Source organism: Neoarius graeffei, chromosome 12 (assembly GCF_027579695.1).
Source record: "Neoarius graeffei isolate fNeoGra1 chromosome 12, fNeoGra1.pri, whole genome shotgun sequence".
NCBI lineage: Eukaryota > Metazoa > Chordata > Actinopteri > Siluriformes > Ariidae > Neoarius > Neoarius graeffei.
In genome coordinates, this window is record NC_083580.1 from 70,821,029 (window position 1) to 70,835,386 (window position 14,358).

A 14,358-nucleotide genomic window follows, 5' to 3' on the forward strand; every position below is an offset into this window, starting at 1 on the left:
CGCTGTTTATACAACGGCAACTGTAGTTACCCTGCAATTTCTGGTTTCGCTTCCCTAAACATTTTAATTGCTGATAGACATTATATGTAGACACAGATGACCAACACTCGTTACTACCATCAGTTGTCAGTAAACTGGAAAAGTATTGAATGAAGAGTAATGGTGGTAACGACCGTTGGTAACCTGTCTCTAAAATGTATAGTAGGGGATGGAAGCAATTTAACACCATCTACATGTCTGCCATGCTCTGATTTTCTTTTATTGACCAGGAAAATAATAGATGTATATTGGGGAAAGGTCTTCGATGTAAAAACTGCTCTGGGTGTTGCCAGGTTTCCAATGCTGAAACAACTTTTTACTGCTTTGCTGTGCCTCCCACATAGCAATGCAGATAGTGAGAGGGCTTTTTCATTGGTTAGGAAAATTCATACTGAGTACAGAAAAAATACGGCTGCAGACACATGAACTGCATATCTGCAAATTAAAATGAACTGTGATGAGGAGCTACAACTGCAGTGATATTATAGCTAGTGCCAAATCTGCAACATCTTTGTACAACAAAGAACACTCCAAAAAGGAATAAGATTTACATTTTTGTTATAAATTACTGGGAAGATTTTCAATTTAACTTCATAATTTATTAATATTTTCACTTATCCTTGTTTACATAATATACTTGATGTGGTTCAGTCATCTTTAGTTGGATCGAACACTGCTTGCGGTGTCAACACTTTTTTCTCAAATGGAACTTTTACTAACCTTCATTTACTGTTTGATATGATTATATATAATTTATTACATGTAACCTACTATTTTAATTAACATACCTACTTAGTACTGCTGTTCTATTTCAAGTAATTTTCTTTGGTGGAATGTAATATTGTAGGTGATGTCAACACTTGTCAAACAGAACTTTGTGTAATTTTTATGAACTATTTAATATTAATACATTTTATTTGAAAAATGTACATCAATAATTCTGGTATTACAGATACAATGTATATTAAATAATTAAGTTTATAGTTCAGTCATTCTCTTTAGTAGATAATTGTTTACTTGACTGTACATATAGTCCTTTTTAATTAAGTTGTTTTCTCTGGGATCTAAAATTTATTTTTATTCAGTACATGCTTATTTGATCCCTTTAACTTGATCCAGTGTGATACAGTGCTCAGTGTAAATGAGTACACCCCCTTTGAAAAGTAACATTTTAAACAATATCTCAATGAACACAAACAATTTCCAAAATGTTGACAAGACAAAGTTTAATATAACATCTGTTTAACTTATAACGGGAAAGTAAGGTTAATAATATAAACTAAGATTACACATTTTTCAGTTTTACTCAAATTAGGGTGGTGCAAAAATGAGTACACCCCACAACAAAAACTACTACATCTAGTACTTTGTATGGCCTCCATGATTTTTAATGACAGCACCAAGTCTTCTAGGCATGGAATTGACAAGTTGGCGACATTTTGCAACATCAATCTTTTTCCATTCTTCAACAATGACCTCTTTTAGTGACTGGATGCTGGATGGAGAGTGATGCTCAACTTGTCTCTTCAGAATTCCCCATAGGTGTTCGATTGGGTTCAGATCAGGAGACATACTTGGCCACTGAATCACTTTCACCCTGTTCTTCTTCAGAAATCCAACAGTGGCCTTAGATGTGTGTTTAGGATCATTGTCATGTTGGAAAAGTGCACGACGACCAAGGGCACGGAGTGATGGTAGCATCTTCTCTTTCAGTATAGAGCAATATGTCTGTGAATTCATGATGCCATCAATGAAATGCAGCTCCCCGACACCAGCAGCACTCATGCAGCCCCACATAAGGACACTGCCACCACCATGTTTCACTGTAGGCACCAGGCATTTTTCTTTGTATTCTTCACCTTTGCGACGCCATACAATTTTGAAGCCATCAGTTCCAAAAACATTTATCTTGGTCTCATCACTCCAGAGTATAGAGTCCCAGTAGTCTTCATCTTTGTCAGCATGGGCCCTGGCAAACTCTAGGCGGGCTTTTTTGTGCCTGGGCTTTAGGAGAGGCTTCTTTCGTGGACAGCATCCATGCATTCCGTTCCTCTGCAGTGTACACCGTATTGTGTCATGGGAAATAGTCACCCCAGTTTGGCTTTCTATTTCTTTAGATAACTGCAGTGAACTTGCATGCCGATTTTCTTCAACCCTTCTCATCAGAAGACGCTCCTGTCGAGGTGTTAACTTCCGTGGACGACCTGGACGTCTCTGTGAGATGGTTGCAGTTCCATCTTTCTTAAATTTTTGTACCACTTTTGCGACAGTATTCTGACTGATAAGTAAAGCTTTGCTGATCTTCTTGTAGCCTTCACCTTTGTGATGTAAAGAAATCATTTTCTTTGGGGAATTCTGAAGAGACAAGTTGAGCATCACTCTCCATCCAGCATCCAGTCACTAAAAGAAGTCATTGTTGAAGAATGGAAAAAGATTGATGTTGCAAAATGTCGCCAACTTGTTCATTCCATGCCTAGAAGACTTGGTGCTGTCATTAAAAATCATGGAGGCCATACAAAGTACTAGATGTAGTAGTTTTTTTGTGGGGTGTACTCATTTTTGCACCACCCTAATTTGAGTAAAACCGAAAAATGTGTACTCTAAGTTTATATTATTAACCTTACTTTCCCCTTATAAGTTAAACAGATGTTATATTAAACTTTGTCTTTTCAACATTTTGGAAATTGTTTGTGTTCATTGAGATGTTGTTTAAAATGTTACTTTTCAAAGGGGGTGTACTCATTTACACTGAGCACTGTAAATATGCCTATTACAATAGGAGTGTATAATGTGGAATAAAACAATCAGTGCTTTGGATTATATATTGGAATTTTTTTCTCGTGTATAAGGGCTCATGGGTGCATGTAAGAGAAAAGTACAGATTTTCTAAGGGCACGGGTAACTAAAGGTTGACATGTATGGAAATCTATGTATGAACTTTTAGAGGAGAACCGGTTTTCAGAATCATTTCAGAAATCAGGAGAATGAGTACAAGTACAGAAAATATAGTGCTAGGATAGTATTTTGGTCAACATTTAAATTTTAAACCACAACACCTCGAAGACCAAGGAGCTGGTCATGGACTTTGGGAGGTCCAGACCAAGGTCACGACCAGTTCTGATTGAGGGAATTGAGGTGGAGGCTATGGATTCCTACAAGTACCTCGGGCTGTGGCTGGACAGCAAGCTGGACTGGACTTGCAACACCAATCACTTATACAGGAAGGGACAGAGCAGGCTGTACTTCCTGAGGAGGCTGCGGTCCTTTAACATCTGCAGGAAACTCCTGTGGATGTTCTATCAGTCTGTGGTCACCAGTGTCCTGTTTTACACCGTGGTGTGCTGGGGGTGCAGCACATCCAAGAAGCACACATCCAGGCTGGACAAACTGATCAGGCGGGCCAGCTCTGTAGTCGGCATGAAGCTGGATTCTCTGGTGACGGTGGCAGAGAAGAGGACTATGGACAAACTATTGAACATCATGGACGATGCCAGTCACCAGAGGAGCCTGCAACCAGAGGAGCCTGTTCGGTCAGTGGCGCAGATACGTTTTTTGAACTGGGGGGACAAAGCTGCCAGCAAACCAACCCCCAGCATGTGGCTGGGCTACGTGTGTGTGTGTGTGAAGTGTAAACCAGTGCATCCTGACTTTCTAACTATGCCTGTGTGTTGCGTGAGTGGCAGTCAGTCAACAACTCTTCGCAAAGTTTCCTTATGAAACAATATGCTCGCTGAAATTATGGCAGGGAACGCCAGATTAAACATTAAAACTGCCTTCTGAGCACTGTATCTACAGGCTACCACCGAAAGAAGGAGGCTACCAGAAAGGCATCTCTACTCCGTACGATTTTACTTTCACTACGACATTACTTTGAACAGACTATCAAAAAATTGCAAGGTGATATGATAAAGTAAGGCACAGTTTGCTTACAGTCGTTTTTTTTTTTTTAAAAACGATGCAATCGTTTTCTGCCTTTTGGCACCCTTCATTATGCCATGTTGGGGTCCTGAACTAGGAGGAGCTGTCCCCGATATGCCTGTCAAACTTGTTGTGGGTAACCATAGCAACCAAACTCGAGCTCGCAACCTGTGCAGTCTGCGCAGTTGCAACTATGTATGTACTGCTGTGCACCTCAATAAACCGAATGGTAATTAGTCTTTTGATTTTTCCGTGAGGTTTGCCTTATGCAAAGAAAGACAGCATAGACATTTTTTCCTCCCTATAAGTGGGGGGGACCGAATGAGGTGAATTTAAATCTGGGTGGGACGAATCCCCCCCGTCCCCCCCCCCCCATCTGTGCCCGTGTGTTCAGTGACAGAATGCTCCTTCCCAAGTGCAGGACGAACAGACTTAAAAACTCCTTTGTCCCTCACACCATCAGACTGTACAACTCCTCTCTGGGGGGGAGGAAGGGTAACAAGAGAACAGAGGACGGGAAGGAGCAGTAGCCTAGCTTGACAATAAGCAATACTGGACAATGTGCAATATAATGTGCAATATCTCTCCTGCTGCCCCCCTCCTCCTCTCTTCCCCATATCTTATTCTTTTTATATTTGCATATGTAAATACTTAATTTCGGGGCGGCACGGTGATGTAGTGGTTAGCGCTGTCGCCTCACAGCAAGAAGGTCCGGGTTCGAGCCCCGTGGCCGGCGAGGGCCTTTCTGTGTGGAGTTTGCATGTTCTCCCCGTGTCCGTGTGGGTTTCCTCCGGGTGCTCCGGTTTCCCCCAAAGACATGCAGGTTAGGCTAACTGGTGACTCTAAATTGACCGTAGGTGTGAACGTGTGTCAGCCCTGTGATGACCTGGCGACTTGTCCAGGGTGTACCCCGCCTTTCGCCCGTAGTCAGCTGGGATAGGCTCCAGCTTGCCTGCGACCCTGTAGAACAGGATAAAGTGGCTAGAGGTAATGAGATGAGATGAGAATACTTAATTTCATTTAATTTATCTAGAAGTTTTTTCTCTATTTTCTATTCTCTGTTTATCCTGTAATGATGCTGCTGGAATCTTAATTTCCCTGAGGGAACCCTCCTAAAGGGATCAATAAAGTTCAATCTAATCTAATTTCTCTTGGATTTTTTTTTTTTTGGGTGGGTGGGTTCCTCCAACAACCGGATATGACGCAATGCGCGGAGCGTTTTGAACGGAAAGACTGATTCAAACTCCTGACTGGGCTGTCAGAGCAGCGCGCGCAGTGGTTTTATATTCATTTTTAAAGTATTTTATATTTAATTGATAACAGTGACCTGCTTTTTTTTGTCATGGCGACTCCTCCGAAGAGAATTTGCTCCTCTCTTGACTTCAACAGCAGCTTTGAAAAGAGAGTTAAGAAGATTTCCATTGAAGGAAACATTGGTGAGTTTGAATTATTGGAATAATTCTAGTTATGGATGAATATACTTCACCACTTTAGTAACAAAACCAAACCCCCTGTAACCTGTTTTGTTTATTTCAGTTAGCATGATGCTAACTGTTTTTGACATGATACAGTTTTTCTTGTTTGTTTGGCGCCAAATAAAGCCACAAATAGGCGGGAAGGGTTAATTACCTCAGTATGCAGGGTTTATTAACGCACTGTTATTTAAAACAAAACATGAAATATTATTATTTCATAAAATTGTACAATATTTCCTCACTCAGTGTCAAATTTCTAACATTTTTCTTTGACTAACTTGTCTTTGTGTAGCTTCACTTTGGACTGCTTCATGAACACTGTGCTGAAATGGTCCATTTTTTTTTTATTAAAAGAAAAAGCTAATGTTAAAATAAAAATGAGATGAATGTAATAAGCTTAAAGCAAGACTACAGGTGACTATGGTAGTTAAAAAAAAAAGAATTGCTTTCTCAAAATGTGTTGCTTGATTGCTGATATCCTGAATTTAATAGAAACTAGTCTGACATGTTTTTCTTCTTCTTAGCTTTATTTTACCAGGAGAAAAGACCCATTGAGATTAATAATCTCTTTTACAAGGGCGTCCTGGCCAAGAGGCAGCACAGGCTATAAAATTACAATTTACAGGAGTCTAATTAAAAGAAAAAAAATCATTTAAAACAGTTACAAATCAGAGACACCGTCTCAAGTGCTCTCAGTCTGGAGTTAAAAATCGCTCAATGGAATAAGTTCTTTTATTTTTAGGTCCGGGCGGCACGGTGGTATAGTGGTTAGCGCTGTCGCCTCACAGCAAGAAGGTCCGGGTTCGAGCCCCGTGGCCGGCGAGGGCCTTTCTGTGCGGAGTTTGCATGTTCTCCCCGTGTCCGCATGGGTTTCCTCCGGGTGCTCCGGTTTCCCCCACAGTCCAAAGACATGCAGGTTAGGCTAACTGGTGACTCTAAATTGACCGTAGGTGTGAATGTGAGTGTGAATGGTTGTCTGTGTCTATGTGTCAGCCCTGTGATGACCTGGCGACTTGTCCAGGGTGTACCCCGCCTTTTGCCTGTAGTCAGCTGGGATAGGCTCCAGCTTGCCTGCGACCCTGTAGAACAGGATAAAGTGGCTAGAGATAATGAGATGAGATTTTTAGGTCCTTTTGCAGCTTGTTCCAGGTGGTGGGGGCAGAGAAAAGCTCTGTGCGGACGGATGGGACAGAGAGCAGCAAATGATCATTGGAGTGCAGGCCATGAGAGTCAAGGTTCCTCAGTGTGATTAGGTTACTGATGTAGGGTGGCAGTAGTCCAAGTATTGCCTCGTATATAAAGGTATACCAGTGAGTCAGCCTCCTGGTAGACAGTGACGGCCATCCGACTCGGGAATATAGTTCGCAGTGATGGGTCAAGGCCCTACAATTAATGACGAACCTCAGGGCAGCATGATACACACAGTCAATCTTACTCAGGCATTTTAAAATCTATTACTCTTTACTGTGCTTTCTAACAATATTTTTTATATAGAAATCTATTTAAGTTCATTATTTCTGAAGGCATCTTTGCTTGACGGACGAAGTGAGGCAAGAGTCACTATGGAATATGATGTTTGCGGATGATGTTGCGATATGTGGTGAAAGTAGAAAGGAGGTTAGGTTTGGAGAGATGGAGGTATGCATTGGAACGAAGAGGAATGAAGGTGAGCAGGAGCAAAACAGAATACATGTGCATCAGTGAGAATGGGGATGAGTGTAGTGAAGATGCAAGAAGTCGACGTAAAGAAAGTTGGTGAATTCAAGTACCTGGGGCCAACTAAAGGCCTCTACATGCTCTTGCGACAAGGCTTTCGCAGATAGCTTTTCGCAGAGAGTTATAATTTATCGTTGAGCGGGGAGTAATAGGCGTGCGCGATGTTATTCACCGCCACAACGCAAGGGGGCGCGAAGTCGCGAAATCGCTAGGAGTAGTTGGTGGGTGTGGTTAGTGGAGTGTTTATCCTCCGGTTACTTATAATGACTAGAACTGGAGTCGTATAGATGTACGTACTTCCTCGATCAACCGCTCTTCGTGCTGCTCCATCTTCGCTCGTGTTTTTAAAAATGGCAGTAGTGAAAACAAACCAAACCGGGAAAGTAGGGAAGCGGAAGTGCGTGTACAGCGGATGTAGAGTGGACCAATCAGAGCCCTCTTGTCTGTGACGCTGTCTGCGAGGCTTCTGCGGTGGTCACAATTTTTGGGAGGTGCGCACAGAGCGTCTGCGAAGGTGGGGGGGCTACGCAGACGCTATCTGTGACGCCATCTGTGAGGACTGGGTTGTCAGCATAAATTGGCCTTAACTGTGCAGGAAAATAGGGGCTGCGATAGTGAGGTGAGAAAGCGAGTGCAGGCAGGGTGGAGCAGTTGGAGAAGGATTTCGGGAGTCATTTGTGATAGGAAAGTCCCAGCAAAAGTGAAAGGTAAGATGTATAAAACAGTAGTGAGACCAGCTGTGATGTATGGACTGGAGTCCCCTTAACAAAGAGACAAGAGGCAAAGTTGGAGGTGGCGGAGTTGAAGATGTTAAGGTTTGCGATGGGAGTGACGAGGTTGGACAGGATAAGGAACGAGCGCATCAGAGGGACCGCACATGTGGAGAGCTTGGGAATGAAGCTAAGAAAGATGAGACTGAGATGGTATGGGCACATCCTGAGAAGAGATGCAGAGCATGTTGGAAGGAGAATGTTGAGGATGAAGCTGCCAGGCAAACGAAAATGAGGAAGGCCAAAGAGGAGATACATGGATGTGGTGAGAGAGAGGACATGAAAGTGGTAGAGAAGGATGCAGAAGACAGGGAGCAATGGAGACGAAAGATCCGCTGTGGCGACCCCTAATCGGGAGCAGCCAGAAGATGATGATGATTTCTGAAGGCATCTTTGTTATACATTGTCACTGATGGTGTGTATTTTCCAGGCTCTGAAGCATGTGATCAGCTCGGTCCACTTATTTCATCATTATAGGACTTGATCCTTTGTCCCAGACCCAATTATTTTTAAGCATTACCTGTCTTTGTTACTATCCTATTTTAAAAATACGCTTACCGGCCACTTTTATAGGAACTTGTTCTTGATTCTAAGACTCCTGTTCTTGGCTGGCAGGAGTGGAACCCATGTGGTTTTCTGCTGTTGCATGTTGAGATGCTTTTCTGCTCACCATGGTTGTAGAGAGTTGCTATATTCTCATCTCATTATTTCTAGCTGCTTTATCCTGTTCTACAGGGTCACGGGCAAGCTGGAGCCTATCCCAGCTGACTACGGGCAAAAAGCGGGGTACACCCTGGACAAGTCGCCAGGTCATCACAGGGCTGATACATAGACACAGACAACCATTCACACTCACATTCACACCTACGGTCAATTTAGAGTCGCCAGTTAACCTAACCTGCATGTCTTTGGACTGTGGGGGAAACCCACGTGGACACGGGGAGAACATGCAAACTCTGCACAGAAAGGCCCTCGCCGGCCACGGGGCTCGAACTCGGACCTTCTTGCTGTGAGGCGACAGCGCTAACCACTACACCACCGTTGCTATATCCTTCCTGGCAAACTAAGATCGAACCAATCTGGCCATTTTCCTCTGTCGTTTGTTTCTATCCAAAGAACTGTTGCTTACTCGACTTAATGTTTTTTGTTTTTCCACACCATTCTGTGTAAACTCTAGAGGTGTGTGTGAGAGAGAGAGAACCTCAGGAGATCAGCAGTTTCTGAAATGCTCAAACCAACACCCATGCTGTATTGAAGAGTCACAAATCACAATTTTTCCAATTCTGATGTTTTGACGTGAGCATTAACTGACGCTCTTGATTTGTACCTGCATGATTTTATGCATTGTGTTGCTGTCAAGGGATTGACTGATTTAGATAACTGCGCAAAACAGCATGTGGATGGGTGTTCCTAATAAAGGGGCCAGCGAGTGTATGTCTCTGTTATTTGTTACTGTTTCATGGTTCTACATGCATGAGAATTGGGTATTTTTGGAATTAAGTAATTTAACCTCCATTTCTCCAATAGCTGCAGGCAAGTCGACCTTTGTGAAGTTGTTGGAAAGAGAATCGGAGGAATGGGACGTGATCCCTGAGCCCATTGGCAAGTGGTGCAATGTTCAGACTACGGAGAACGAGTGTGAGGTATGAAATTCTGATACTTATTTTCTTACAGTGAGCTCATGTCGTGTATGTGGGAGGTAGTTTTTTTTTTTTTTTTTAAACAAATTTCCACGAGCCAAAATTTGTGGTTGTAATTATGATTTAAGTACTAGAAACCATATGAGTGACTCAACATTCTCACAAGTATTTCAAAATGGTAGCAAAGGCAAATTTTAATGTGAGCGAGAATTACATTAGAATTTTACATTTTAAGTGATCTGTGTGTGTATAAAAAAAATAAAAATATACAGTTTTTTTTTTTTGTCCCATGGTAAACTCTTTAGGAGCTGACCACATCCCAGAAGAGTGGAGGCAACCTGCTGCAGATGTTGTATGACAAGCCCAGCCGCTGGTCCTACACCTTTCAGACCTACGCCTGCCTCAGCCGCGTTCGTGCCCAGCTTCGGCCTGCCTCTGTCAAGCTGCAACAGGCTGAGCATCCAGTCCAGTTCTATGAGCGCTCAGTCTACAGTGACAGGTACCTAGTGAAAGAAAGAAGGGACTGTCTGGACCCCATGTACTGTATGTTTTTAATGTAATATGTGAATTTTGAGCAAATTGCCTTTGTTTTTGCAGATATATTTTTGCTTCAAACTTATTTGAATCTGGAGACTTGAATGAAACGGAGTTTGCAATCTACCAAGACTTTCATGGCTGGCTTCTCTCTCAGTTTGAGTCTGACCTTGAGCTTGATGCCATGATCTATTTGAGGGCCAATCCTGAGGTATAGTGTTTGTGGGGATTTTTTTTTTCCTTCTTTAAATAAATGGTTAATATATAGATGGTTATGACTAGCAATTCAAGTCATCATGACAGTTACACAAAAGGGCTGAGTGGGTATTTTGTGCTCACGGAGCTTTCAGGGTGAGATGGCTGATTTTTATGGTTTACAATCCTATGAGCAGATAGCAGGTGTCAAGTATCAAAGGTCTACCTGTTACCAGGGTTAATGTATTTAATGAAAACTAAAACCTAGTAGAGGAAAAAATAATAATTTTGTTAACTGAAATTAGTTTTTAAAAAAAAAACAAACCCAATATAGATGAAAGTCTTCCGGATTTACCCGGAAATCCGGATATTTGACAAAACTCTTGAAAATCTCCAGTTTTCCGAATGGAGAAATTTATTTTTCGGATTTTTCGCGTTCCTAGACGCGGCGTAATACTTCGCATCGTCCTTGCATGGGCGCAGTCCTTAAATAGCCCAAACGTAGTTCATTGATTAAAGACAGGTGTTCTTTGTTAATGGCGCGCATGCCGAAGTTCGTTAGGCGCGCGCGCCCAAGGCGCGCCTTCAGGTGCACGAGCTAAGGCGCGCAGGACTGACACCGTTCTGCGCAAGCGCAACACAATCGCACTAGAAAGCATGTTCAAGCTGCCAGTGTAGCTGCAGTCTTTTTAGTTGCGAATTACAAGTATTTCCTCGTGTTAATAATTCGCCATGTCAAAACAAGCAAAACTTTCCTCCTCCTTTCGACGTGAAGAGAGTTAAGCAATTTATTATATATATTTTTTTTCCATCAAAGTTGCATTTTGTGGCTTCGAAGCTAAGTTTTAGTGGCGTTTCTAGAACAATATCAAGAAAACGTGGAAGAAACAGCAGTAATGGAAGAGCCGGTTCCTAAGCTACCTAAAACTAGCAATGGTAATTATTTTTTGTTACATAATGTACTCAGGCTTCCAGTCAGTGTGTGATATTCCCCGCCCCCACGAAAAATCCTAGCTACGCCCCTGATTTACATGAGAAATTTGGTATTCATTGGTGTGTTTAAATTTACAGACAATACAAACTAATGTAAATAACTGGCTTCAACTCGCATAAATATGAATTGGAAATTTTTAGTTCACTTTAGCTTATGCAAACACACAACTCTACTAAAAGATTGATAAACGAGGCTCAATGTCCCCAACATTGAAACCTGAAAGCTTTAGAAACTCTAACAGACCTTTACTTTTTAACAGTACTGTTTTTGGGATTTTGCTGAGCTTACCTTCAACTGTCTGATTTTTTTTTTCAAAGTAATGAACTGTGTAGCCAGGAAAATCGCCGCATTTCTGCACTCCTGAAAATTACTCATTAACTAGGGGAATTAAATTTGATATTTTTGACATGTTAATCATTAATGTACATGAAAGAAAAAGGCTTAAAAGTTATAACTTGTTTTAGTCAAAAGTACTAAAATGCACTACTGTAGAATGCAGGGTTTTGCCTGTTTTATTAAAATTTTTTGGGGGGACGTTGCTCCCCCTCCCCCTCCCATCTTAATTTGACTTTCAAAAGTTCAGGATTTTTTTTTTTCTTTGCTCCACTTTCATCTCTAAACCCAAAAACTACAATGAACAATACAACAGGAATTAAAACTAAATAGAATTGCAGGTAAAATCTGCTTCGTTTTGTTTTCCACCTTGAGACAGTAACAGACTACTTCCAAAATGTACCAGTGATATAATGCCGGCTTCTGTAAAACTCCAAAGATGATGCTTGCTGCCAAGTACACTTCCATAGACCCGGGTTGTCTTCAAATTACATTATTTTGCGGACGTGTCCATGGGACAGTTTGCTCAGCACCCAGATTTTGTGTCCACATGGACTGTTCTTGACCATGTTCGCTGAAGTATACTTGGGCCTAGAATGGACATGCGTCTGATATATTGGCGAGCTGTGGGCTTGTCACAATGCTGTCTTGAAGAGTTGGTTACTTTTTTTGGGGGGGGGGCGTCCTTTAAGATGACAGATAAGAGAGTGCATTTGTACATTGTAATGATTAAAAATGTTTGGTTTCTTTGAAATTCTCACACACACACAAGCTGAGCAAAGTGCACACAGCTTATACAATCTTGCACACAAGAATACACCATTTCACACAGGTTAGACCTTTTTAAATAAAGTGCTATGTGACCTAATTGAGCATGTATGCTGATCTGGTTTAAACTGGAAAAATAAATTAATTTTGACTCGGTAAACCTAACGTCAGTTATTTGGGTTACAGAGGTGTATGCAGCGTCTTAAACACCGAGGTCGTGAAGAAGAGCTGGGAGTTCCTCTGGAGTACTTGGAGAAGCTTCACTATAAACATGAATGTTGGCTCTATAACAGAACTACACAGTGAGTTCATCTTGTAATGGATTACCTACTTTTTTATTTATTTACATCTTGTTTTTTTCCTCATCAGTCTCTATTATAAATTTTTTTTCGTGGTCCGGTTTCCATCAAATCGTGCGCTCTGATTGGCTTGCGAGCGGTCTGGAATCCTACGATCCAGACCCCGGTTATGGACCTTTGGTGACTCGCTCGTTCACAACAACAAAAAACATAGTAGCAATTTAGCGTTAATTTTACAGCATGGATAGCGATAACGACAGTGTTCACAGCAAAAGTGAGTTTTACTACCCTGATGAAGACGAAATAAAAGAAAACATTTCAGGAGAAAGCGGAAAACGAGCTTGTAGCAGGTTTGTTCTAAATATAGTTCCCCTTTCAGGCGCTCTCATTTTGTTAGAATTTGGTAAAGAAAAAATGTATATACCTCTTTTTTTAACCAGCTTAAGGTCGGTCAGTAGCGTGAAATACCGTGACCTCGGCCCAGAGGCCTTAGTCAGTATCTTCAAGATCTCGGTCACGGTATTTCACAATACGGACCTCCCAGCTGGTTATTTTTATATCCCCCCCCAATATTTTACCTCAGTTTTGTGACATAATTAAGAAATAGAAATGCAATATTTACCATTCCAGCATTCTCTGGTAGAAGAGTTACTCACTTGGTAGCTTTAACATTCGCTCAGTAACCAAAATAAGACTGAGTTATTTAAACATTATATAGCCACCATTACTGAAGGAAGTAAAGCCAACTCGACCAAATAGTTGATGGCTGTAGTCCTAGATATTCAGTCCTCAATATCCAAACTTTTGTTTTATTGTGTTTTAAATAATTTAAACACAACATCCCCCAACAATGTTGATTATGATCCACATATTTATTATACTCTCTTCTTCAGGCTTGATTTTGGGAACTTGAAGGATCTCCCCATTCTGGTGCTGGATGTTAACGATGACTTCAAGAATGACAGAATAAAGCAGCAGGCAATACTTGATAAGGTCTGTTCACCTTGAGTTTAGTCTGCCTTGCTTTGCACATCAGCTAATCATAGTAATTGTACAATATTATGATTCAGACATCTAGGCTTGTTGAATAAAAGACATGTATTACAGCAATGATCTAACATTCTGTTTCTTTACAGGTGAAGGAATTCCTGTCTACGCTCTAATACATAATCAAGCTCTTTCCAAAGTGTGTGTTAAGTGCACATATATGGCTTATTTTTTTATGGAACATCAAGTACCTCAAATACATTCTATATCGTATGCTTTTACATTAAAATCTTCAAGCAGCTTTTACAAACAACTGCAGGGACCTCTGACGGTGTGTTCAGGGCTATGAATGAGGAGCAGAATAATGTAATTAATGTAAATATGTATTTTCTATTTCTAATTTTTTTTTTTTTTAATCCAAGTATTTTTATTTTTTTTTAAATGTGGAAATATGTAAACTTCAATAAATGGTGTTGGGTCTTTTCCATTGTTTAGGTGTATCCTTTCCTTAATTTTTTTTTTCTCCTTTCTGTCCTGGAAAATTTGAAGGATAGACTTTGGTTTCTCAGTAACAACTGAACGGCTTTTTTTTTTCTTTTCTTTTCTTTCTTGAGTCTTATTAACTTAAAAAAAAAACTGATTAGAACAATTGTTTATAGTTGCTATAATGTAAATTATACCAGGAACTAC

At 41.0% G+C, this 14,358-nt stretch overlaps 1 protein-coding gene across 1 annotated transcript; it reads left to right on the forward strand.

The window, feature by feature from the left end:
* The first annotated feature begins 5,172 nt into the window (after window positions 1-5,172).
* zgc:110540 (deoxynucleoside kinase) lies at window positions 5,173-14,153 on the forward strand. Its single transcript, XM_060936352.1, has 7 exons — window positions 5,173-5,393; window positions 9,446-9,561; window positions 9,864-10,057; window positions 10,156-10,303; window positions 12,569-12,684; window positions 13,575-13,674; window positions 13,818-14,153. Exons 1-7 carry the CDS (start codon window positions 5,300-5,302, stop codon window positions 13,842-13,844), a joined length of 795 nt encoding a protein of 264 aa, XP_060792335.1. The 5' UTR covers window positions 5,173-5,299; the 3' UTR covers window positions 13,845-14,153.
* The last annotated feature ends 205 nt before the right edge of the window (window positions 14,154-14,358 follow it).

Bases quoted from the DNA above. Each gene is read 5' to 3' on its own strand.
- zgc:110540 (XM_060936352.1), top strand. From the start codon at position 5,300: ATGGCGACTCCTCCGAAGAGAATTTGCTCCTCTCTTGACTTCAACAGC. The intron at 9,562-9,863 runs GTATGAAATTCT...TAAACTCTTTAG, and splicing joins CTACGGAGAACGAGTGTGAG to GAGCTGACCACATCCCAGAA. The intron at 13,675-13,817 runs GTCTGTTCACCT...GTTTCTTTACAG, and splicing joins AGCAGGCAATACTTGATAAG to GTGAAGGAATTCCTGTCTAC.